General features: G+C 35.9%; 1 protein-coding gene and 1 long non-coding RNA gene across 3 annotated transcripts; both read right to left on the reverse strand.

Moving 5' to 3' along the window:
- Nucleotides 1-520: 520 nt before the first annotated feature.
- On the reverse strand, nt 521-1,481 carry LOC132141591 (uncharacterized). The gene is made up of 2 exons (XR_009433905.1): nt 1,006-1,481; nt 521-975 (listed from the first exon to the last, which is right to left on the reverse strand). It is a non-coding gene; the product is annotated as an uncharacterized LOC132141591 (long non-coding RNA).
- A 26-nt stretch (nt 1,482-1,507) lies between these two features.
- On the reverse strand, nt 1,508-24,618 carry LOC132141592 (probable phospholipid-transporting ATPase IM). 2 transcript variants are annotated; one of them, XM_059551254.1, is made up of 28 exons: nt 24,240-24,618; nt 17,220-17,302; nt 17,029-17,087; nt 16,634-16,747; nt 15,873-15,971; nt 14,872-14,933; nt 14,115-14,187; nt 13,915-13,985; nt 13,669-13,751; nt 10,989-11,147; nt 10,639-10,727; nt 9,918-10,105; nt 9,433-9,641; nt 9,238-9,284; nt 8,995-9,160; nt 8,711-8,899; nt 7,679-7,794; nt 7,188-7,352; nt 6,926-7,037; nt 6,369-6,474; nt 6,027-6,168; nt 5,740-5,923; nt 4,568-4,791; nt 4,383-4,466; nt 3,885-4,130; nt 3,661-3,799; nt 3,404-3,534; nt 1,508-2,564 (listed from the first exon to the last, which is right to left on the reverse strand). In XM_059551254.1, exons 2-28 carry the CDS (start codon nt 17,260-17,262, stop codon nt 2,244-2,246), a joined length of 3,621 nt encoding a protein of 1,206 aa, XP_059407237.1. In that variant the 5' UTR covers nt 17,263-17,302; nt 24,240-24,618; the 3' UTR covers nt 1,508-2,243. The 2 variants fall into 2 exon arrangements, with proteins under 2 accessions (XP_059407237.1, XP_059407236.1); XM_059551253.1 differs by lacking the exon at nt 24,240-24,618 and adding an exon at nt 23,923-24,198.
- Between the last annotated feature and the right edge of the window lie 3,098 nt (nt 24,619-27,716).

Here is a 27,716-nt window from a genome sequence, read left to right on the forward strand (position 1 = left end):
GGGGCCATCTAATTTTAGCTATGACTGGGAAAACAGGGATTACAGTTGGGCATGCGATTTCAATGTCATTGCAAACATTTCAAAATGGCTTTTGCTTGCTAATTTGACAAATGTTGCTAGGTTTTCTTTTCTTTTTTTGTGTATGCAAATCAGTGACCACAGATGTACAGTTTCTGTCCAAATATGTTTTGTAAAAATATTTGTTCAATATATAAATCTAAATATATATATATATATATGTGAGTGTGGGTTTAATTTATTTTTTATATATTCAGATTTATTACTGTATATTCAGATTTACATTTATATATTCAGATTTGCATTTATATTCAAACATAACTATATATTGAGATTTACTTCTATTTAATTCAGACATAATATATTCAGAATTATAACTATGTATTCACAATTTACATTTATATATTCAGATTTACATCTATATATTCAGATTTTTATATAATTATTCCCTGTTTGGCACCTTACACACACAAACATACACACACAGTTTATATACAATATAAAAAGTTTTAAAAAGTATTTTATTTGTATAAACAATACAGGATTTGCATAGCTGTGACTGTCACAAATAGAGTATGAATAGGATGTATATTAGTATACCAAGTAATGTTGAATTAAAATGTTTTTCACTGTGCTAAAAATACACTTGTATATACCCAAACCAGAAGAACTCCTTAAACTAACATTAAGTCAAAGTCATATGCAAGGCACTCTATGAGTAAAATGTAATACTATGTATGTCTCCAGTTCGGTCTCCTCTAAACATAGACATAATGATGTCATGACATTAAAAATTGATTCTCTTTTGAAGGATGTGATTGTGGGATTTCAAATACTGAAACATTTGGAAGTCAAAACCCCTGTCCTAGTCCAAAGAAAAGCATATATAGAAACAAAGCTGCAAAAATTTCTTGTTCTGGAAGCGGTGTAAAGATAAGTGTAAGATATGGGCTTGTTCTGGCTGTCAGTTACTGTAGCATATGTGACTCTGTGTCAACTTCCAATGCATCCCAAAATTAGTAGAGTGGCTGACTTTATTTTTAACAAGGTCCTTGATCACGTCACTCCCATCTTAACTATTTGAGGGCCATTTCAGCACTGTTCACACCAACAATGATAACTACAACAATACAGATATAGTTTTAAAAATCCTTTTAAATCTAAAAATGACGGGAAAAAATAAAATTCAATTGACAGCCAATCAGAATCCATCCTTCTTTAAAGAGCAGATAACAAAACATTAACACACACACTTATAATAAACAATGCATGGGTTACTAATTACTGTTATAGTTAACGTTCTTAGTCTGAACAGACCTTTACTCAGTCATTTCATGCATTAAGAAAGCTCTTATATGAGCTCTTAAAGGTACAGTAGCAAAAAGGTCCATTTATAGGGTTAGTTTACCCAAAAAAGAAAATTGTCATTACTTACTCACCCTCATGTCGTTCCAAACCCGTTTATTTTTGATTAAAGTTGAACTACTGTATACTGTGTCCGGGAACATTTCAGTTGCATTGCTCTCTATGGAGGATCAGAAAGCTCTCGGATTTCATCTTAATTTGTGTTCCGAAGATGAATGGAGTTCTTATGGGTTTGGAACGACATCAATTAATGACAGAATTTTTGTTTTTGGGTGAACTATCGCTTTAATTCTAAAGGACCGAAAGAGGGAGGTAACAGAAAACTAGGATTGTTTTGGTGCAAAAGAAAAAGTTGATTAACATTATAACTGGAACTCAAGGCATAGGAAATATGCTATGACCCGTTTGAGTTATGAAAGGACTATAAAATGTTGGGTGTGGTGCAAACTGAACTCAGAGTTCATGTCAAAAGGAGTTAGTGGACAAAGTACCTGGAAGAGGAAAAGAACAGGAAACAGTTCCTCTATGACATCATGTAAATGCCATTGTTTTTTGCTCTCTTGCATTCAAGTTTGTTTGTCGCTCCCTATGTAGTGATGACAGTAGAAAAGACAAGTACTGTATTTACTCTCTGTCCTTCAGCATGACGGATAATTCAGTTTGTTCTTGCTGTAAACCACACTTGCATTTTGAGTGACAATTGTGTCTATGCACACTCAACAAGATTTCGTACATTTAGGAATCAAGTCTTTTGTTCTTGGTGTGTGTATTTATTATATACGCATAATACAGCAGCTGTTCAACCACTGTAAACAGCATTTAAGGTTTTGATTCTAGCTCTTTGGTTCTAGGTTGCATCTTCAAAAGGAAGCGTCTTTAACTGCACGGAACATCTGTAGTGATGTTGGTTCTACTTTCTGTTTGGGGTTCTGTTCTCGCCCGACCGGGCTGTAACCCGCAGATCGACCTGTGGGCTTGAACCCAGGAGAGCGTCCTGTGGGAATCAAGCCCATGGAGCGAGCAGGTGCCTGTCGCCGCAGAAATCTGCCAGAGGTCACGAGGTCACCATAACCATGGGCGTGCGAGAAGGCGTAACCGGACCGTCGTGTGCTTCTTCGGGTGAGCCTGGCACGGCGTGGACGAGGAGCAGGCTCCTTCATCTGACGCACCTTATACCTCACCTGAATTTAACAATCAAAACAGAAATGTTCATTTTTGCACCCTCATCAATTTCAGCAAACACTTACTGTCTTTCTCTTTACTATATTATTCATTATACTACTATCCTTTTGATATTTCTATTGCTTATATAATTACAAGACATTTTAATGTGCATACAGTACTTCCTCTCATTCGCTCTTCCCGTTTTTCTCTCAGCCACTCATTATGACCATACACATCAAACTCCATTATAATTTGCCAACATTAGGATTGAATCATGTTGACAGTGCAATCCAATTGCCCTGATTCTGTGTGTTTGGTAATAAAATAGAATAAAAATAAAGTTTAAAATGAGAGAAATCACAGCATTCTTTTAAAATGCACTATTCTGAATTCAGTTCAGTGTTTTTCATCTGCAGAAAAAAAAACCCGACTTGCAGCATTGAGAATAAAATACATCAGTGCATTTCTAGAGTCACAATGACACGGAGACTTTTTAATTGAATTATTAAAAGAAATAAACTTGACCCTTTCCTTTTTGTGTTGGTGTCAGGCATTTTACAAGGTGAAAAGTGTAAGTCCTAATTAAATTATCATTAAAAAGGTGATGAAACTTGTTTAGATATAAACATTCTGAATACGACTGAAATCTGAATATAGACCTTAAATGGAATTTGATTTGCATATAAGCATAGTCAGTTACTGTATATTCAGATTATGCCAATGTGATCTTAAAAGTAATTGATATAAAAATGGTTCATGGAATAATTATGTCATTTACTGCTATTCTGCAAGTAAAAGAAAGAGTGAGTTAAACTTTATTTGAGGATCAGTAAAGTGAGGTTAAGTAACTCTATACCTTGTCATTGATTGTTGGACAGATCTGGCTGTAGAAGAACCTGTGTGCAGCCACAGGAAGCACACAGAGTATAGCTGTCAATGCAACAGTCAGCCAAACGTTGGGCTGGTTAAGACAATTTCGGGCAGTTCCTGTAAAACACAACATACACACACTGACACTGTACACACTCCTTCTTGAAAATTTGTATGAAAAACAGTATGTGGTATATCATACACATTACAAATTATGGAATGCAACATGCAAGCCCTGCTTACCTATGAATGCAAAAGAAGATGGACGTAACCGGAAAAGTCCATCAGTGTACATGGTGAAGGTCAATATGAAGAACATTCCCAAACTACCCCATACGAAAAGATGGTTCACAACAGTCCAGTATGAGAGGTCCAGCCCCAACTGTGCGGAACATAGAGCAGAAATGAGAGGGGAAAAGACTTCCAATCAGATTAATGGCACACACAACTGCAGATGTTAAACTGACCTGTACACACACAGTGACGGTGAGACAGGTCTGAGTAATCAGTGCGAATGACTGATAGTCTGCACCATCTTTGCCGTCGTCTCTCGCCGTGTCATATATGGCAGCGTAAGGCACAAAGAACAGCACTAGAGAGCTGTAACAGCTGTGAAGTGCACACATCACGAAAGCACGTTTACTGAAGTACTGACACAACTGCCCTGGGACATACAGCTGAGGGTACTCCAGACTCCAGCCAGCATTCACATCCTGGAGAAACATAGTCATATTTCATTTCAACGAGCCAGTTCATTTCTAACCATTAATATACAGTTGAAATGCTACAAGGCCTCATTCATCTTTTTAACACACGAGAGCATGGTGAATTGACACTTTTTAATGTTCCTTGAAGGTTAATAATAATAATAAAAAAACAGCCTTTCACAACTGTCTGAATTCAGAATAATCAGAATTGCATTTGTTTGGGCAGATATAAATTAATTTTACACACATAAAACCTACCTGGTCAAACAGACTCATTCCCAGAACAGGCAGGGCGGTGTATACCAAGTTATACAAAGTGATGAAGCCTTCATCATACACCGTCTAGAAAGACCAAAAATTATATTTACAGATAATTAGGTAAAGTAAGAAAAAAAAATGCTAGAAAAAAAGAACAGTTTTCTGTTCTGCTGCACTTGGCTCACCTGTGCGGAAAAGCCGCAAAAAAATGCATACCAGAAGTGCACAAAGGTAAAGGTGAAGTTCTTATAGAAGAAGTAGCGCAGGAACTTGCACATGCGCAGGTACGACCAGCGGCCGTGTACCAGCAGGAGGCGCTGCAGGAAACGGAACTGAGCGAAAGAAAAGTCACTGGACAGCACTGCCTGCATCCCCTCCTGACCGCTGATACCTACACCGATATGAGCCGCTGCAGGAGAAAGACCATAAGATCAATATCAAATAAAAAATATCAATAAATAAAAATAAAGCTTTGAATAATGTGTCACATGGAACAAATGTTAATAGCACAAGCATTAGAATAGCAAAACAATCATAAACAATGAAGTCACTTGTGGGAGTACACCAGCACAGACTGATGATGGTCTCAGAGCTACAATGACATTTTAACTATTAAACATGTTTAATAAAGCTAAAATAAAGAAATACAACTATTAAATAAAAACTTGCACTTAAATATTTTTGTATGAAAATTAGATATGCTGCTTTGTAGCTGACTGAAATAGGTTTCATTTGAATATTTGTAGCAATAGCCAAAAAAAAAAAACTTATATGGGTCAAATTTATTGTTTTTTTATGCCAAAAATCATTAGGAAGTAAAGATCATGTTCCATTAAGATATTTTTTTAATTTCCTATTGCAAATATATCAAAACTTAATTTTTGATTAGTAATATGCATTGCTAATCACCTAATCACCTTTAAAGGTGATTAGATGCAAATAGTTGCATCTCGGCCAAATATTACAAACCATACATCAATGGAAAGCATATTTATATAGTTTTCAGATTATGTATAAATCTCAATTTCGAAAAATTGACTCTTAAGAATGGTTTTTGGTCCATGGTCACACATGGAAATATATATATATATAAAAAGTTAAATATAAAAAATAAAAGCTTAATCAAAATATTAATACTTTAATTTAATACTAGAAAATTATACAAATAATACTAAAATAACACTGCATTGCTTTGAATAAGAGTTCAAAGCAACAAATCTCCAAATGTGATTTAATATCTAATATTTATAATTTTTTTACCTTTTAAAATGCCATTTTATATAATAAAACAACACAAATAAGTTCATAAGAATGTTTATTTTAATATGCATCTATATTGTTGTCAAGCTGAATTCACCTTTAATCATGCTGACATCATTAGCTCCGTCTCCTATGGCTAGAGTGACTGCTTTCTTATATTTCTTGACCAGCTCCACCACCTGAGCTTTCTGCAGAGGAGTCACCCGACAACAGATGACAGTCCTGCACATGCAAGCCGTCCGTAAAAACTCCAGCTCCATGTTGCTCTCCAGAGCGAATGCCTAGGAACCCAAAGATCCCCGCCAGGAAATAAGATGGTTTTACTTTCTGCAGCTACCTCAGCATCACATCCAGACATTAGGCAGAAGAAAGTAGACATCTCACCAGGCTGTGTCCATTTATCACCAGTCCGTAGTCTCCATTTACGATTTCATCCTGAACCACTTCAGGAGTATCACCCAGGATAATCTCAGGAATAAGGAATTTGTCTTGTTCAGTATCAGGACACATCTTTTGACGGGCATCCCTTTGCAAAAACAAAAAAGAGATCATTTAAATATAAACACAACAGAGATTCTGTGCAAACATACCTAGTAGTAGGAAAAAGTGCATTATCAACATCTGTAAAATTTCCCTATAAAACACCCACCCAAATCTCGCCTTCTCCCATGTGATTTAGCACTCAATATACAATACATATTATGTCATCTACATGAGATATATTACCTCAGTTCCTGCCTGACCTCCTCGGGTGAGTTAGCAGCAACAAAAAACACTTCGTTCATCTCCTCCCTCAGCAGGTTACATGAGTAGCCAATGTTCTCAGCGGTCTCTGTTACAGACAGACAGACAGAAAGAAAGAAAGAAGAAAGGTTTTCAGAGGGCCATGTGGTAATTTATCATTAAAGGAATTTAGTTAACAGTTCAGCCAACCATGAACACACAAGAGCATACTCTCACACACACACACACACACACACACACACACGCACACAGATGGCTAATCAGTACATTACATAATGATTATAAATGACACAAGCACTGACCTCATCGTGATACATAACTGAATCATTGCACTTCCATAATGTAAATAGAAGTTTTTTAATGCCTTTCATTTTTAGTTGCTTAATGCCTTTATTCCTCTCTTCAAAGCAGGAGATGTACAGCACAGAAAACGAGCAATGCAAACACATCAGGTTTACTTACACTAAATCAGTATTGGGGATGTGATTAAGGGTTTCAAATAGCATAAATATATTTTAGAATTAAATATTGAAGCACACCTTGCTTGTCACCAGTGAGCACCCAGATTTTGATGTCGGCTTTGGCCAGCTGTTCAATGGTCTGAGCGACTCCATCCTGAAGTTTATCCTCTATTGCAGTGGCTCCTATTAACTACAGTACATAAAAAGGGACAGAATAAAAACACTTTAGCATCAAAAATATAGCTAACATTTTGGGTAAATTAAACAGAGCAGCCAACATAAAGATTATAACCTCTAATTATGCTTTTGTGTGGGTTTTTTTGTGTGGTTTTGTTCATACCATCATGTCTTTCTCTATCTCCTCATATAGTTTTTCCAGTTTCTCCTCCCGGTCCTCCAGAGCCACACTGGACTCATGGTGGCGCTGTTTCCACTCTGAAAAATATTCCTCATCCAGATCCTTGTATGCTAAAACAAGAGTTCTCAACCCCTCGCCGGCAAACTCCTACAGAGAATAAAAGATACTGAAAGAATGCACAATCAAATATATATTTAATGGGCAAGATTTAAAGTATATGAACTATAACTCCATGTAAGACAGGCACTCCTATTGTGAGTCTGTAGAGTTTTCTATGGAGATCAACTTCTTATGATGTTCAGTTTGCGTTTAAAATGAATTAGTTCACTGCCTATGCAGACAGAAGACAGGAAGGCAGCTCACAAGGTTTTGGAACAGCTTATATTGTCTAAAGTGTGTGAGATAGCATGTGAAGCTGTGAGAGAGAAACAGATATTCTCTCTGTAGTCTAGAGCCCTCTGGTGTTGACTTACATTGAGATGCTCAGTAGTGACCTTCATCAGTTCGCTGCAGGAGGGATGTAGTCTCTCATATATGATGGTGTCTGCTCCTTTACAGTACAAAGAGAGCTTGCCCTCTGGATTACGAACTGAAAGAAAGATCACAAATTTAAGACATATAAAATATACACAATATGAGAAGAGCCATGGAGCCTTCTTAAAGCGACAGTTTACCTTAAAAAGACACGTTGCTTTAAATTTACTCACCATCAGGCCATCCGAGACATAGATTAGTTTGTTTCTTCATCTGAGCATCTGAAATTTAGCTTTACAATGCTTGCTCACCAATCGGTCCACTGCAGTGAATGGGTGCCATCAGAATTAAATTTAAAAAAGCTGATAAAAATATCGCTATAATCTACAAGTAATCAACATGACTCAAATGCCATGTGACATAAAAATATGCATGTGTGTCAAAAAACAAATCCTTCATAAAAGTTTTTTAACTTTAAACCATCACTTCTGGTCAAATAAATCAGTCCATAATCTGTAATAACAATACCTCCAGTCAAAAAGTCAATCTCCCACTGTCTTCTCACATCAAAACCCACCAATATATTTGTTTAGAATATATTTGTTTATTTATATAATATATTTGTTTCACTTGTAAACAGTCCTTGATCTCTGTATATTTCTTTCCTGATTCAGATGAAATTACTTTCACTGAAGAAAACCAATATTATGAATAGAGGACTCTTTTTTTGGCCAGAAGCCTTGAATTTAAGTTTATTAAAAGGCCTTGATGATGGATTTGCTTATAAAAAATGCACAGCTTTTTGCTTAATGGACCGGAGTTGCGTCAGATTATTGTGTTTTAGCTTTCATTCTGACGGCACCCATTCACTACAAAGGATCCATTAGTGAGCAAGTGATGCAATGCTAAATTACTCCCAATCTATCCTTATAAAGAAGCTCATCTACATCTTGGATGGCCTGAAGGCGAGTACATTTTCAAGAAATTCTCATTTCTGGGTAAACTGTTTGTTCAATCAACCGTGAGCATACCAATCACAGACATCCTTTTTCGCACATTGTTAAAATCCAGGATGGCTAGCAGCTCATAGCTCCTCTGAATCCCCATCTCCTCTATTGTCACTGTCTCAGGTGTGCGTGAGCGGAACACAAAGCCGAAATTACGCGCGGCCGTGACTAGAGCACCCTCATCAGGAGACTGGGCCTGGTACACCAGATCACCTACACAGTAAATTAAGAGTAATTTAATTAATTAATAATTATAAAAAAGTAAACATACAGTAAAAGTGTAAGGCATGTTTTACACAATCACTTACCCTCCTTTTTCTCTTCTGCCATGACAGTGTGACAGAGAGCGAGTAATCTGAAGAAAGCATGTGCGTCTGGAAGCTCCAGCTTTATAGCCTCTACCAGAGTATAATCGTAAAAGAAGAATTTCGGGTCCGCAAGCCGGTTAAAGGAGAAATCCACTGGTGTCATTTCCTATTACCAAACGCAAACTCATTAACCCAGAAGACTCATTCAGATCCCTAGCGATTGTTTGAGACTTTGTTTCTCACCGCTGTGATCTCCAGCCTCTGTCCACTATAGTGGTCAATAACATCTCCTGTAGAGAAGAGAAAACACTCTTTTAAGTTCAAACAGTATCTGGCTGATAGATTGCTCCAGGAGAGTTTTATGTCTTGGCGATTATTTGAAATAATACAGGCCTATAAATATAATAAACAACTGATGCATGTGTGATTGGTCCTGACCATAAGATTTCCCATTAATGGAGCATTTGTTGAAGGTCATGATGTTCTGGGTGAGCGTGCCGGTTTTGTCTGAGAAGATGTATTTGATCTGACCGAGCTCTTCATTGAGCGTCGTGGTTCGAGCCTCAGCTGGCGTGTCAGTTCGTGCATGATACATGTTCCTGTCCCAGTTGATGTAGTAACTGTTTCCTAACCGAATTACTTCCATACTACAATATAAAAACAGAGAATGAAAATAACATTTTTTTCTTAAATTAGTGCAAAAGTTGTCAGCATGACAATTTTAGTCAAAGGTTTTATTGAAACATTACAGCAGCATTACAGCCAAAGGACAAAAGATACCTAGAAATAATGCTGAATATTTCTTCTTTTTACAAGTTCTACAGTCCTAAAACAAGTCCTAAAACTCTGCTTTTCTCCATGTTTAAATGTAAATAAACAAACATATACAAAACAAACATATACAGTGCACGAACACACTCTACCTGACATATAATGAGATGGGCACCACAGTGTTGAGGATTATAATGTAAGACCAGAAAGTGAGGAACGCTGAAAGTGCTGTGTTCTCTTCCCGTGGAAGAAAGGCATTGAACTTTGACCCTGCGTGGTTTTCCCAAATCCCATTCCCCACAGCAAGAATAATACACATCAGAGCCAGAAGTCCAAAAATCTACAGAGATCAAACAGAGTTACCAACCATCTGCTTACATACTAACAACAACATACTAACAAATATAGACTTCTGTTAATATATTCAGTTAATTTTTCTTTTAATAGTTTATTACACTACTGTTCAAAAGATTATGGTCGTAAGATTTTTTTTAAAGAGGTCTCCTATGCTAAGGCTGCAATTAATTAGTCAGTAACACGGTGAAATATCATTATAATTTAAAAGACGCGTTTTTGCATTTTAATGCAAAACATTTTAAATTAAATTCATAAAACTGTATTTTCAGCATCATTACTCACATGATCCTTTAGAAATCATTCTAATATGCTGATATGGTTTGATATCAGTGTTGAAAATTGCGTAAAAATTTTTTTTATAATTGTTTTAAGAGTAAAAGTGTTTAGTCACTTTGGTTTATTTAATGCCTCCTTCCCTAAATAAAATCATTAGTAGGTCACAAATGTATACATATACTGTATAAAGGTGGAGCTAATCTTGAGGTAAAAGAATTATAGATTAGACATTTAACTTACAAAGAGCACCAGTACATTCATGAGTCGATCGATACTTGTCCTCTTAAAGGTGCTTTTCCCACAGTTCTGCATCAGTTTAGTCTCTGGGCCTGAAGACATAACATATACATGAACCACGATACTTTTCATTCAGGACAAAAAAAAACCCCTAATGATTTCAATCATAAATCCAGAATATTGTTTATTTAAAAGTCAGTTTTTATCTAGTCTATTTAGTCTATGGGCTGGTGAGCCGTTTTACAGCCTCAAAAGCACACGTCACACACATTCTCTGCAGTAATAAAGAGGAATTGAACTGGGACACCAGACAGCTCCAGAGCACACACCACACATCGGCCTGAATTTATTACCTGCAAACAACACCAGGCCAAAACACCAGTCTGTGTTTCTGAGTGTGCAGCCTCTCAGCAGGACTCGCTCGTTGTCCAGGGAGTATTTCTGTGTGCCGAATGTCAGTGCGCCCGTAAAGCGATCCAGACGGTTGTTAGGAGGCTCACAGCACACCAACCCTGAAGAAAGCACAGAGAAGACCAGAGGAAAATGTTATAGCTCAGAAGTTGAGAAGACTTGGGAGTTCTCAGTTACATTTCATTTATATTAACTTTTTTTTTGTGTGAATGGCATAGCTCAGATAATTTGGTTTTGGGGGGAAAAAATTATGTTTGCATTTATTTTAGCAGATTTTTGAGACTATTGTTCTCTTTTGAAAACTCTACAGGAGACATGTAAGCTGGGGTTTTACTCAGGTGAAAACCAAAATTTTATGTTGTGGTCTAGTACAAAAAAAAAAGGTTAGATTCCAATCGGAGAACACAGCAAACAAAAAATGTATAAAAATAGGAAGTAGTACTTTTTTCAATATATTTGTATAAGCCAAAACAAGTATGTGCAATTAATTTCCTAAATTATAAACTAATAAAAAACTTCTTATGAGATCAATATCTGTTCGAAGGAGAGATGCTGGATGAATTATCAGAGTAGACAGGGTCAGTTATTGTTTATATCTGACTTTTGGCTCTCTATGAATGGAAGGAGTATGATCATGACATGGAGTAACTCAAACATATGACAAAATCTCACAAAACACACGCATCTCTGACGTGCGTCTATCATCATTTGTATTGGATACAATTTCAATTCTATTCTTTAAAATAAGACACCTTAACACGGATGGTGTGTGCCTTCTCAAAGTTCAGTGTAAAGATGCAAAGCTGGCAAATGCCAGACTAAACTATGCCTGCTCTGACTCTCCTCAGCTCCTAGTATCAAAATGTATAGTTGTAATTCAGTTCTTCAGTTCAGTTCTTTTATTTAACCAGATTAAAACTCATTGAGATTAAAATCTCTTTTACAAGAGTGACCTGGCCAAGAAGGCAGCAACAAATAGTAAAAGTATACAATTATACAATATACAACAAAAACATAAAAAAACACTCATAAATCACAACAACAATTCCAAAGGATAAAACATGTTATTTGTTAAAAGTAGCTTAAACTCATTTGGTGACGGTAACGTGGTAAACTTTAGGATATCCTGTAGGTAATTCCAAGAGGAGGCAGCATTATATGTAAAACCTTTTTTCCCTATCTCTGTTCGAACCCTAGGAACTTTGAGATGCATCAAATCATTTGAGCAGAGATTGTAGCATCCATTGGAGTTTGAGAAGTTGAGAGACAAATAATGTGGATTAAGACTGCAAATCGACTTATAAATACAACAATACCAATTAAAACTTCTTCGGGTATGCAAGGATGGTAACTCTGCCTTCTCATATAAAATGCAGTGATGTGTTTGATAGCTACACCCAGTAATAAAACGTAAGGCACTATGAAAAGCTATATCAAGTTTTGTTAAGTAATGTGTTGGGGCATTCATATATAGTATATCTCCATAATCCAGCAAAGGTAGAAATGTTGCAGATACCAGATATTTTCTAGCATTAAATGAAAATAAGGTTCCGTTTCTTTAATAAAAAACAAGTTTTAGCTTAAGTTTGGAAATTAATTTGTCAATATGCACTGACAAACCAATACAATATACAATACAATACAATATTTATAACACATAACACTTTTAGTGCCTTGCAATGATAAAATATCAGGAAAATTTTTTGGTTCAACTTTAGAGGTCGAAAACATCATTAATTTAGTCTTATCTATATTTAAAACCAGCTTAAGTTGACAAAGGCGAGACTGAGCAGTATGAACTGTATGCTGACTGTAAACCTTAAAGTGCTTGCGAAGCTGATGACGCGAAGCAATAAATAACAGTATCATCTGCATAAAGATGATATTTAATGTTAGGGATGTTATCACAAATATCATTTATGTATAACGAAAATAAAATAGGTCCCAAAACTGATCCCTGAGGGACGCCCTTTGAAACTGACAGGACAGATGACATACAGTCTTTCAAGACCACAGACTGTGTTCTACCTGAAAGATAGTCAGCAAACCAATTTATAGCAGAATCAGACAGACCAACAGTGGCAAGTCTTTTTAATAGGATGCCATGATCAACTGTGTCAAAAGCCTTTGATAAATCGAGGAAAATAGCTGAACAAATTAGTTTACCATCTAAAGCAGTAGTTATATCGCTAAGCACTTTCATTGCGGCTGTGTTGTTTTCTATGTTGGGCCGGTTTGTTTTCTAACCAAGGACTGGAAGGGAGAGTGAATTTTATTTAATTCCAGATAAGTTTTTAATTTTTCGTTCACTAGTTTCTGTAAAAGTTTAGATAAGACCCACAATTTAGATAGTGGCCCATAGTTATTTACAGGCAATGCTTTTAAATATTTAATATATAATTGCTGTGTTATTGCATTTATCCATCTCTGAGCAGCATACATATCTAGTAGCTATCCATCTACTGTTTTGTTTTTATACTTTCTGTAATCTTCTTTTGTGCTCAACATAAACTCTTATAGGTTTGGAATAACGTGAGGGTAAGTAATTGATGACAACATTTTTGGTGAACTATTCCTTTAACTAGAGCAAGGAATTCTCTCTCTCTCTTTCTCTCTCCTCACCATTGAATGCAGCCAAAGACTCTAAAGAGTCTCCCATGTCTCCTGTTACAGTCAGAGACTGTTTAACCTTCAGGTTGGTTTCTCTGTGTGACAAAAAGCAAAAACATGAAATCAGGCATTCAGTATTCCAACTTAAAAAATATATATTCACACGAGATATTTCAGCTTCATTAAAACAACACAAAGTATTTAATATAGATGCACGTACATAAAAACAACAATGCCTCTTCTGTTTCTTGTACTTACCCATCCAGCTCTGCAGTTTCAATGTACACCAAGTTGAGAGGTTCACTGCTGGACAACAGGAGCAAATCTGCCTGTGAGGATGAAACAGAGAGACAAGGTGATATTGATTTAATATCAACTTACATCTGATCCTAAATCATTAAGTAAAGATATACAGTTACATTACATTTAGCATAATCTAAATCTGTAAAATGCATTACTGTGACAAACTGGTTGTTCTCCAACTTTATGATGTCTCCCACTTGCACATTCATCCATTTCTCGCTTATCAGTCTATTTTGAAAGAAAGAGAACAAAAAAATAAGTCTAACGCATAAACAACATCATTCTGATTTCAACAAGTTGCAACACTCAGGGTGTGTGGGTCATGTGTTTCTATTTAACTCGACATAAATTATGAAAGCGCATTTTTGCTGAGCTTTATACTGACACATTTTACTGCAAATATGATGAAGGACCACCAAGAAAATTAATTCAAAAATAGAAATATGAGGCATCATTCAAGCAGCCATTCATTGTGTGTGTAATCTAGAGAACATCATGAGAACAGGTCAGAACAACAGGAAGAACCTTTTGATGCATTTACAGCTGCATCCTGTTGTGATTGATGTGTTTGTTTTGTAGTTGAATTTAAATTTAAAATTCAAAGCATTCCAGGCTAACAGTCTGAGGAGATGAACACTTTTCAATCCCACCTTTCAGTTTCAGGGCCAAAGTTCTGAGCTCTAGAAAGTGCATGCACATTAAAATATGGAAAATGCACCTGGTTTGAGCTACAGTATAAACATAACTGAGACACTCAGGTCATGATCATATACCAAAACTAAGGTTGTATAAACAATCTTAAAAAAACGTCTTGACTGCACACTGTTGAACCCACAATAGCTGTAACTGCATTTGGTGTCGTGAAATTCATGTTTATAAAAGGTGTGTAGGTAAGAAGAGTGACAAACTCACTTTCCATTGATAAGCACATTCACTTTACGGTTATTCACCTGCCTGTCACTTCTGTGGCGATTCTGTCAGAGAGAAAAAAAAACAATGTGGGAAATTAAAAAGCAAAAAGAAAATTGTAACAGAGGCTCTCTTTTTAAAGACAGAAGAGAATAATCTTTATTCAAATGCCAAGACCTTATCATCCCAGTTTTTGGAAAGGCTAGACAGAGAGGACAGGAGGAGTGCAATTCCCTAATTCCCTTCCACTCCCCTCAGCGGGAACATTAGGACTATTGTATTCCTGCTGAGGGTGAGGTGGCTCCTGTTAACTGTATCAAGTTTTCCAGTCCACCACTGACAAATTTTAGATCTGTAACCTTTTGCTTTATGATTTTCTGCTGCTCAGAGGAAAGTTTGCTTGATGACGCCTGTGTGCCAAAGTAAAGGGCATTTAAATTAGACGTGTACTGAGTATTGTAGTAAAAGCTGTCAGTCTCATTAACTAAATGTCAGTTTATTTCCATGAGACTCCAGACCCAGATTTAGCTCTGTTTTAGAAAGTCTGGAGAACCTCTGGATCACATTGTGACAAAAGAAATGATTGGTTGGGCAAAGCTATCCAGTATTACATGGTATAAAATAACCAACAAAATGTTGCAAACCTCTGTGGCTTTCTTTATACAGTGAAATAGCATTTTCTTATGTTTGGTGGCTAAACAGTTTTTGTTCACATTGACTTCTATAGCTTGGGCAGACAATACAATCGAAGTCAATGGGATCAAAACTGTTTTGTTATGAACAAACAACATTCAAAATGTCTTCTTTTGAGTTCAGCAAAGGAAAGAAACTTAACAACATGAGGGCGAGAAAATGTATGGGTGGACTATCCCTTTAAAGGAATAATTTGGCAAAAACAGTCTAATCGCAATCTGTTTCCTCTCAGGAGGGGAAAACGAAAGAAATACGAACAAAGAATGAATAGTTCCTTAGTTTGTAGTATGTAGTCACATGTTTGTACTTACAATATCATCAATGGCATCTTTGGCTGCAGTCACTGTTAATACTAAGACGAGAGGGACGACAGTGGTGAACCAGGACAGAGAAGAAATAGCAGGAATAACCTACGAAACAAATTTTTTTAATGTGCTTTGAATGTGGAAACATGATATTAAAGTAATGGCAACAACATACATGTAGTTACTGTATTGTGAGCCAGAGACGTTACACAAATATGAATGTGAGAAGTCGTATATGACTGCGTGATTTGAGATAAAAAGAAAAAAAATATTGATGATGTGTTTATCGTCAGTTGTTGATCATGTAATTTTTAATTGCTATAGTCACTCAATTCATTTACTAGTGTCTATGGTCGCTGTACTTCCATGAATGGAAAGAGCTGGCCATGATGAGAAACAAAAAAGGCTGATGTCAACTGACTTGCCTCAAAGTCAAAACTAGTAAATGAAGTTACAGGGTCATGAGACGGTCTTTATTGTGCAAGAATTTAGTCATTTGGAATGTGTGGGGTGTGGGCTTGAAACCGGAAGTCAGGGTCACGTTACAAACCCATTCTTTGCAATATGCATGACTAAAATAAATGTTTCAAATTGAGGAAACATCCTAAAAGAATTTCACTTCCTTTGACTTGGACAGACTTTGTATTCAAATCCCTATTCATGCATTTAGTTATTTTATAGGTACGAATGAAAAGATATTATGAAAAAAATATCAGTCTTACAAGCTTTTGTTAGTGCTTCACTCAGTAAACTGTGATTTTACACACCTGTAGGATGAGCAGGAAGAGGAAGTAGGCATTAGCGATCCTCTGGAACTGCTCAAACAAGTTGAGAGGCAGAAAAGTGAAGGGGTTGTATTTGGAGGTCTTGATAGAATTGGTCTTGAGGGAGAAAAGATAAGTTAATAGTGTTGTTCAGATATCATGATTCACGTGGTGATGTGTTTTTTCTAAAGATTACACATGCTGGAAGTCATTTTCCAATAGAAGTATGTGTTTTTTTGTTATGTTTTTTAGTAGAAAGGTATCTAAAAATAACTGTAGTGTGTTAACTGTTTGGAGGATATAGTGTCATGATGACACAGCATGTCATCAGACAAAAAATGTATTTGAATTAGCGATGTATTTTGAATTTTCTGTACATTTTCTGATTTTATACTCACAGCATATTTGAATGATGAGTTATATTCTCTGTCATTTGCTCTGATCTTCCTCTCCACCTCTAGAAGAAAATATAGAGAAAAATGGTATATACTCTTTACAAATGTTAGGCTTGGTTAGGTTAGGTTCACTTCAGGTTCAATTCATATTTGAGTGATGAAAGACTTTGGTTTGATAGTGATTGTGCATCTACCGGTTTCTTTCTTCTTTGTACAGTCTAAGCCAAAGAATGACATGGCTACCCTTCTTCCTCTTCAAGGATTAATCATAATTTCTCTGGAAAAAAAGAGAACAAAACAGTTGTCTGTGAGTTGTTTTCCTTTCAGGAAGAGTGTGTAAACTGCTTAATGATGATGGTGATTCGAAATTATCTTTAAGCACTTTTTAATGGATAAATGCAACCAGGGCACACCATGTATGCAAACAGAACACACTAATACAAAAACAAAAGAAAATGTAATATTAAATAAAATATTAAATGTAAAAGAACATTTTAAATCTAATCTAACAGACCCCAAAATTTTAAAAAGGTAGTATATTTACACACTGACACACACACACACACACAGTTGAGGAAACAGCTCTTATGAAACCCGCCCATTGGATGATTCCAGAGTGACCTCAGCACAAGAGTTAATAATAGAAACCACATGTGTGTGTTTTAAATGTACAGCACACATGCTAGAGCACCTCTGGAAGGGCTGTTTTCCACTGCGGACACAGCTTGGTTATGCTATCCACATCAGTGGAAAAAGTAAACCAGAAATAAACATTTAAGGAGTTAGAAATCATTACATGTCCTACTCAAGTTTAATTGGAAGCCTTAAAGGGATATAGTTACCAAAAAGTGTGAATTCTGTCATCATTTACTCACATTAATGCAGTTTGAAACCTGTGTGACTAGATGACTTGAGATTCAAGGAGCATAAAAGGAGATTTTTAACTGAATGTTCAAGCTGCTCACTTCCATTCAGTGCTAGCAGACAGTACTGAATAGACCAGATAAAGCACTGTAAATGTATCATAAAATTAGGCCATATGACAATTATTTGAGAACTATTTCAGAAAACTACTCTCATTGGCCCTTTTGGTGCTTTTTTAAATCCTTTTTGAGGTCTGAATGCCCCATGTCAATGTATTCTTTCAATGTATGGAAAAAAACTAAACAAAACAAAGGTTTTATCATTCATCATACAGTATCTTTAACTCTACATTTCTTTGTAATCTGTAGGTCTGAGTCTTTACACTGTAAAATCTAATTTGCAATGAAATGCATAAGACCTTTCCCAATCTAATTGTCAGTAAAGATTGAAAAAAATAAAATAAATACAGCATGTACTGAGACAGAGACAACACCAAAGCCAAATGTGCAAACGTTGTGAAGTTAATTCTTCAGAACAGCACAACATGCAGGGAGTGATTTACAGGGAAACAGACAGAAATAAGGGGTCACTGGGTGAAAAACAGTGCAAGTGGTTGGAAAAAAGAAAGAGATGAGACTAATTAAACCACAGAAACAAATACAGGGGGTTCTGATGGGGTGCAAAATGACAAGGCACAGGCCACAACACGCACACATAAAAACCACAAAAGCAAGCATATGTTTGCAAATCACACATGCTACAGGAACACCTCGCACTGCAAACCTCACTGTACAGCAAAACTAAAAAAGTGTGCACTGTAAACAAGTATTGAAACTGCCATTTTAATAAATAAAAAAAAAATATTCATATATTTTACATATGCAGGATGTGCTTACTGAAGAAAGGTTTGAGCAGAAGAGGAAAAAAGCAGACACAAAATCCAACCACAAAAAGGAAGAAGCAAAACTTTCAGGTTTAGTAACACATACTATAAATCATCCCCTCTTACTCTTTCCTTGTAAATTCCAATTACATTTTTGAGAAATTTTAATTGAGGTTGTGGAATTGCAAATTGAGTTTGGATTTAAAGAAGAAAAATGAAGTCAAAATGCCTGAAATAGAGTTATTTTATGTCCGTCATTTTAATTTCCAGTTCAGCTTCCTGTGGGTTGTGCTTATTTAATTCAAAATCAATTCCAAAGGTGATTAAAAATGGTGAACATATGCATATAAATTCTAAGCAGAAATAGAACAAATAAATAGTAATAGGCACACATCAACTGCCCTGTAAAAATTCAAAGCAGCACCTAAAAATCCTCACTCAATACTCTGACCTTCCGCTCTATGGAAGGAAAAAACAACGACTGGCAATTTTACAAACACTGCCTAGAGTCTAGAAGTCAAGTGGCAGTCATTTGTGAGTTTTCTGAGGGGCTATTGTGTGCACTCTCGTTTTCCACATTTAACACAAAGCCAACAATAAATCTTTTTATTTTTTTTATCCTGTGCTTTCTTATGTTTCTTTGAAATGTGATTACAACACCATCCCAGTTTTGTAAAAAAAAAAAAAAAAAAAAAAAAAAAAAAGGCAAAGCAAAGGAGTGTGTACACAGAGCTTTGTGTGTCTCAGAATACCCTACATGCCTGTGTGTGTGCTGGCATGCTCTGGTCAATATTGTTTCACACCACTTCAGATAATTTACAGTGCCCAGAGGGGTATTTTTAAGCTGGGCCATAGACATCATAACAGAATCAAAAGAGCATGCAAATGAATGAATGAATGAATGAATGAAAAGTTAAAAGTGTCACATGCTATTACTTTTAATAAATGTTGGTTTTAATCACAAAAAAATAGATAAATAATAGGACAAGTTATGAGGGTGTGAAAACATAGACACTAAAACCACTTGATTTGAAAGTGGTTTTGAAAGTAGGGCAGTTTTCTTTAGAATCCCACTGAAGACAAAAGTAAATGTCACTGTGTTTCTACAGTCAGTGTATCTATATATCATATCATATATATTAATGTAATGTAATATAATCAATCCAGAGTAACAGTATAAACCCTGAATCCACAAACACTAACAGTGCAACTCAAACCCAGTCTGGTTAATTTTGAGGGAATGGAGAAAAACAGTGATTAACTACTGAAAGATCACACAATAGAAAGAAGTGCTAATGTCAAACAAGTGAACACTTGTACAATGCAGCGTCTGTACAGACTGTGGGAAAGCTAAAAGATTAGCAAGTGCAAGTAAAGCACAACACTGTAACATCAAAAAGAGTGAATGTTACCATACACTAAACTATCAATATAATATACAACATTCAAATTGATCACTGAACTGTCAAGTGTTTCAGTCTGGAGTCTCGATTGCAAAACACGTAGCTTGTGTTGTTTAGATCAAGCATCTCAGGACAGTATAAAACATGCAGTGACTTGCAGCAGGATTCCTCAGAAATGCAGCAATTGTCTAGTAGTGAGTAAAACAGTTTGGAGATGACAGCAGAACAGTGCTGGGAGAAACGGCAGTTTTTTTTTCAAGTTTGACAAGACGTGTGTAAATTAAAACAGTCCAACTACAGCTACATTTTAATAGTTGTTAGTTACAATACAAGCTACTAAAAAAAGGTAGCCTAGCAAACAACAAAGCTGTTAATAGGCAAATACTTTATAATTATCATATCAAAACTGAATCATAGCTTTTAATCACACATTATTATGAAAGAATGAATGGATATCTATGAGAGTGATCAAACTTTAACAGATACAGTTATACAGCTAAAACTAGAAAACATACCAATATAATGGATTAAAAACAAATGAGGTGAATATTTCACTATAAGATAATATATTTTTGTAATGAAATGAATCCATAAATATTTTACTCTAATTATTTTATAATAATAATATTTATTGTTATATTATAAGTTGTTTTGGTGGGGGGGGGGGGGCTAAACTACTGTAGTTAACATTTCTCTCAGAGGAACGGTTTACTTTAGCCGCATTCATTGTGTAACTTGCTATTCAGTACATTATTAGGAAAGGCATTTGCAAAGATTCATAAAAAAAACTTTACACTCACTTTATCTGTTGGTGAAGCTGGACAACGAAAGATTCACGCAAAGATTTAGATCAAAATCTAAACAAAAGTAACGTTAATCCACTGCGTCTTCAGCTGCTCAGATGTTGGGAGTAAATGACGATTGCTATGTTCATTATTACATCCAACAACATAACACCTCAATCGCTCAGGAGTCATTATTATCTACATCTGCTCTGGAGGACTGATGACAGTCACTCAGGGCAGGACTAAGGTAAGACGCCAGTACACTCTGTGCTGAAACAATACTGTCAATCAAACTATCGTGGGAGGGGCCCGTCTGTGTGATGTCACAAAGACAGGCATCTGAGATCGGCTCGATTTGAGAAAAGGGAAAGATTTTAGTATATATAATAAAACTGAAAAAAACCCGGGTGGATTTTTTCTCAATATAGGGTGGTTGTGTACAAACACTGCCAACACACATTTCAGTTCAAACAACTTGTAAAAGAGCATGAAGCATCCGATGACCCCTTTAAAGTTCAATTTTAAAGTAACCTCCGTACAAATATTTGGGTTTACCAGATGTTTTCTTTCCAAACTTGGCTACCAAAATATTTCCTGGAAAATGCTTTTCTTTTAGTAATGCAAGCATCATTTAACGCGCAAGAGATTAATACAGGTCTGGAACATAAATGTACACTTTAAATTAAATCTGCATTTAAAAGTGTCCCATGCAAACCATGCAAAACTCATCCACAGAGTTTCAGGCGGTCTGATAGGTTCAACCTGAATCAGGTCAACAGAGACAAAGGTAGCTGAGACTAAGACGGGCAACTTTCCCTGCAGTTTACATATTTAATGTCTAGCGAAGGAATTTTATCATTAACTGGTGCTTTTCCAAGCATACAGAGACTGGGACAGTACAGGAAGCTCTTAAGAACCTCTAGTTATACATTAAAAGCCAACACCATCATCTCTTCCAAACTCTACTCTACTAAATGTCTGTGGAGTGAGCTGAAGGCAACAAAACATGAAGTATGCTGCTGTTGCGGTGGGATTTCATCATCATTCCCCCGCTTCACTCAAGGGTGCAGGAAACATGATGACTAAGTCAATCAGAGGCGGGCATCATGGGAAGAGAGTCATAGGATGGGCAGCACAAGCTAAAGAGCAATAAAGGTTAAACATCTCACTGGAGATACACGGCTGAGTCTATACAGTAGATGTGTGAAGTGAATCAGTAAAATGTCCCAGTGTGAGATGCTTTGCATTTATTGCCCTGTGATGGAGATCTGACTAATGAGTTTCAAGTTTCACGTACTTTTTTCTTAGCAATTTCTGTGTGGCTGCTTATTAATCCGGGTCAAAATAGGTGTCTTAAGAAGTAGTCTGACCAATTAGCAGTCAAAATGTCAAATGGCTAAGAAAACAATAACCTCTTCTTAACAGGCTGCATGGTTGGAGTTATTTCAAATGGTAAAAAAAAGAAAAGTAACGTGAAAGTTTAACACTCAGTGCTAGACATAATCATGCACAACAGTATAGTGATAACAATGCTTGCCTAACCAAGCATAACTAATATTAAGATGTCTCACTAGTAGTGGCATGTTGCTGTCCTTCTTGTATTGTTTTTGTTAATATTAGTTTATTCCTCACTTTTTGGTATCCTTGCTAGCAGCTCATCACATTGCAATAGAATTTAAGGAACTCAGCTACTTCTGTTTTATCGGATTTTAATGAAAACCTCTCATGAGATTTAATCATTGATCATCTAAACTAAACTTCCTTGTCTACTTGCGTTACACTTTTTTTAGTAGCCTTAAATGAGCTTGCTTGCATTTGAACTCCAGCCAGTTAGCATAATCTCATCTCATGTTTAGTAAAGGCATTAAAGCGATAAATCACAATGAAAATGGAAAATCTATAAGACAAGAGCTGATGAATAATTCAGCCAATCCTTACAAATGGCACTCAGGTATAGCAAAAGGAGGAGAGGCCTCTCATTTTACCAGATAAAGGCATGTCATGTCTAATGACCTTTTCATTATTTATCCATTAACAATAACAGCCTGTCAGAGAGATAATCATATCTGATCAGACAGAGCCTGCTGTGTGTTGTCACTGCATTATTTATCTGCTGTATTTTACCACGAATTATATGGGCCACCAGAGGAACTCGGGGTCATGCTACAGTCATGACAAACTCCTGACCCTGAGGAGAACCAGACTTCAGAATGTACTAAACAAGTCTGGAGAATATATGTTACAGTACAAGACAAACATTTGAGTTTTGAAGTCTGTAATCAACTGTACTAAATATAAAATACAAAAACAAGCAACAATGATCCTACACTCTAAAAGATGTACAGTTATACCCTGGTCTTTCAAAGAGCCCAAAACACAAACAATTGAATATCCTTTTAAAAGGTAGATATAAATATACACTACCATTCAAAACTTTGTTTTTGAAAGAAGTCTCTTATGCTTTTAGAGTGTAGGATCATTGTTGCTTGTTTTTTGTATTTTATATTTAGTACTGTTGATTACAGACTTCTTAAAAAAATAAATTTTTTAATATATATATATATATATATATATATATAGATAGATATATATATATCCAGGCTTGAGTTTCACAGGATGCTTTAGAAATGATTAGAATTTGATAATTTGATGCTAAAACATTTTTTTAATATATAAATTATATATACAGTGTATATATATATAATACCATTATTATTTTTTTTCATTTCTATATTTATATTTAAATTATAAAATCCATAGAGACTCCCCACTAAACAGACACACAAGTCAGTTTGAGGTGTATACACTACAATACCTGCCAAAATTACGATGCGTTCAGTGAATTATGTAACATTTCAAACATTGAATCTTGTGTTATAAAAAGTGATCAAATGAAAATATTCATTAAAGTATTCATAAACTTTTTTTTGTCACAAATTAAAAGAACAGCATTAGTTCTCACCTGGTGTTCAAGTAACTTCAGGAGAGTCTGTTTCTCTGACAGCAGGCTGGTTAGAAAAGTTGTAGAGTCCAACAGAATGCCAACTTCAAAACTCCTCAACTTTTCTCAACGAAAACAAAAACCAAAAACTCGTCCTCAGTGTATTACGTGAACCTCCCACCCCTTTTTTTTAAGACTGCTGACAGACGAGAAAAAAACTCTTTCATTCTCACACCCACAATTGTACTTCCTGTGTTTTCCAGGACAGTCTGACGAATCCCCCTCTACTGACCTTGACCCCTCGCTGCACCCCTTATCTTTACCCTCAGGATTCTTACCGTAAATGTCCAACGGTTACATGGTAGTGTGTGTAGGTATAGCACTACTTTCTCCAGCCAGAGATCGCTAAAATCAGCCAAACAGTCTCCTCCTCTTTGTCTTGCCCTCTTTACTCCTCCTCCTTTCTCTCCCTTCTCAGTCTTCCAACACTTCTCACCATATGTTGATGGGAAACAGGGAGTGCAGGCATCCAGCCTAGAGTCATTCACACACACACACACACACACACACACAGAGAGAGAGAGAGAGAGAGAGACCCCACAACACACACTCTAGATAAACAAGGAAGAGGGGCAGCAACTTGCAGTGATCTCTTCTGTTTCTCTTTCTTGCTCCACTCCAGTGATAGTTAATCTGAGATAACATTTACTCTTGGTCTTCCTGTGTAATTAACTCAGACTGTCAAACTTTTGTTAAGATCTCTAAACGTCTCTCTCTCTCTCACACACACACACACACACACACACACACACACACACACACACACACACACACACACACACACACACACACACACACACACTTACTAACTAAGTATCGATTTCCTGCACACCAAAAAGGGAAACTACCCTTTTTTCCCCCCATTCCTCTAACAACTGACAAAGTACAGCAGAACTGAGCATGTTCACTGTGACTACAAGGCCATACGCGTTCACTTTACACGTTTACTTAACCATCTAAACAAGGACTTTTGTTTTTATATCTAATTATAACAGTTACACAGTCAAGCAAGTACTCAGATATATATATATATATATATATATATATATATATATATATATATATACAGTACAGACCAAAAGTTTGGACATACCTTCTCATTCAAAGAGTTTTCTTTATTTTCTGTATTATTGTAGAGTCACACTGAAGGCATCGAGGGCTATTTGAGCAAGAAGGAGAGTGATGGGGTGCTGCGCCAGATGACCTGGCCTCCACAGTCACCGGACCTGAACCCAATCGAGATGGTTTAGGGGTGAGCTGGACCGCAGACAGAAGGCAAAAGGGCCAACAAGTGCTAAGCATCTCTCGGGGAACTCCTTCAAGACTGTTGGAAGACCATTTCAGGTGACTACCTCTTGAAGCTCATCAAGAGAATGCCAAGAGTGTGCAAAGCAGTAATCAAAGCAAAAGGTGGCTACTTTGAAGAACCTACAATATGACATTTTCAGTTGTTTCACACTTTTTGTTATGTATATAATTCCATATATAATTCCACATGTGTTAATTCATAGTTTTGATGCCTTCAGTGTGAATCTACAATTTTCATAGTCATGAAAATAAAGAAAACTCTTTGAATGAGAAGGTGTGTCCAAACTTTTGGTCTGTACTATATATATATATATATATATATCATATTTTGCACACTTCTTTGTCCCTAAACTATAAACAAGTATTTAAGCATAAATTTAGGCAGAAAACTATCACAGGCCAGTGATGTATTTCCATCCTGTAAGTGAACAATCATTAAAATAGTCCTGATACAGCACTGCTCAAAAATGCATGCAACATATTTCATGAGGAAATGGCTATAGGTAACTTTATTATAAACCCATTAAAAAAAAAAACGGTTAATCATACTATTCTAAACTATTAAACACTCATGAGCATAGTAACGCACACAAACACACACACACACACACACACACACACACACACACACACACACACACAGAGAGAGAGAGTACTTACTGTCATTAAACACTTTTCCATGTAAATAGCTTGACTTCAGATGTGAAAAAGTATATGCCACAATATTAATTCACCCACTTTTAAATATGTTATCCACCTCAAAATACACCAACATTAAATGCAAATAACTGATCCACAATGGACAGAAACAAACAAGTCTTACCTCTGTTTCACTGCTTTTAAAACAGGTGACCTTATTAAAGGCAGAGGTCAAGGAGTGAAATGGCCGGGTGGTTTTGAACAAGCTGTGCACGGATCAGATTCCTCTAGAGGAACTTCTAAGAGATAAGGAACATTTAGAATGACATGTTTCTGCTGCTAAATTCTAAAAACAAAGGGAGAGAGGAAATGCTTTAAGAAGAACAACCGTAGTCATATAGAAAGTTAGAAAGAGTGAGTGTAGGCTTTACAACCAAATGCACATTAGAAAGAAAGATCAGAGTCACACGTTAATTCATAAATAATTTATAAATAAATTCAGATTATCAGTTCAATCTGTGATCTCTTCCATATCTTGAAATACATAAATAGCTTTCCACATATTGACAAAACATAAATAAACATATGACCAAAAGCTGGAATCTACAGTAAATACATGCACGTGTAGTAGTCTACTTTACACACTGTGTTAACAGCTGTTTGGTTGTGCATATATTACAAACAAAACAAACCATAACTCCATTACACCTCAAAAAAGAGAGCATACAAACTACTTGGCACAAGGTAAACAAAGTTTCATACAGTACATCCCTTCTTATTTTCTGGCACTACTGGTTGGTCTATATATTTGTCTTTATCTATCTTTTTTGAGACTTGGGGGGCTTGCCATGATCTTTGGAGCAGTCAGACTATTAGAAATGTCTTTAAAGGTAGACAAAGGTGATGAATGTATTAAAGGTACCACAGATAAGATTTCAATAACACAGTAAAGGACAAGACCAATAGAGAAAAATTTGCTAAATGTGCATATCTGGGCCTGCCTGTCAATCAAAGAATAGGCAGCCAATGCTAATTAATCTTGTTAGACCACTCCCCCTGCTATAAGACCCCTCCCATTCAGAAGGCCACAAAGAACATGTGGAATGAGCCCTAAGACTCATGTTTGGCAAAACTCTTGCATCTTCTCACTTTTTTTTTTTTTTTTTTTTCGTAATGTCATTAATACAGTACCTTTCATTACAATGTGCTTTGAAGAACTGTGAAGTGCTCAGTAAAATGTAAAGTGTTCTGCTTTCCTCTTCTCAGAGGGCTCCCACACATTTTTACCAATACATTTCAATGACTGTTCAAGTTGTTTGATAAACTAGATAATACTGTAAACATTGCTGCAAAGAATTCAGACATTGCACTTACAAATACCAATTTCTAGCCAACAAATCATTTTAGTTTAGACTTTATTATCATTATTTTCATGACTTCCCCAGTCATTTGAATACCTAGATATTGTTTGTGAAAAAAATGCAAATTGCAAATAAATTTCTAGCCAACAAAATATTTTAGTGCTGACTTCAGATTTGTTTTTTGTTAATTTGCACAACTTTTCCAGTCATTTGATTAGATCATTTTCATAAAACAAAAATGCAAACTGCTCTCCAAATACCAATTTCTAGCCAACAAAATATTTTAGTGCTGGCTTTTTAAGATTTGTTAATATTTCCATGAATTGTTTTACTTCTTTCTAGTTTCTAGATTTCTGATTATTTTTTACATTTCCATGACTTTTCATGCCTGGAAAACAACATGTGAAATTTCCCTGACATTTCCAGATTTTCCATGACGGTAGGAAC

Source organism: Carassius carassius, chromosome 5 (genome assembly GCF_963082965.1).
Source record: "Carassius carassius chromosome 5, fCarCar2.1, whole genome shotgun sequence".
In the NCBI taxonomy this organism is placed as follows: Eukaryota; Metazoa; Chordata; class Actinopteri; order Cypriniformes; family Cyprinidae; genus Carassius; species Carassius carassius.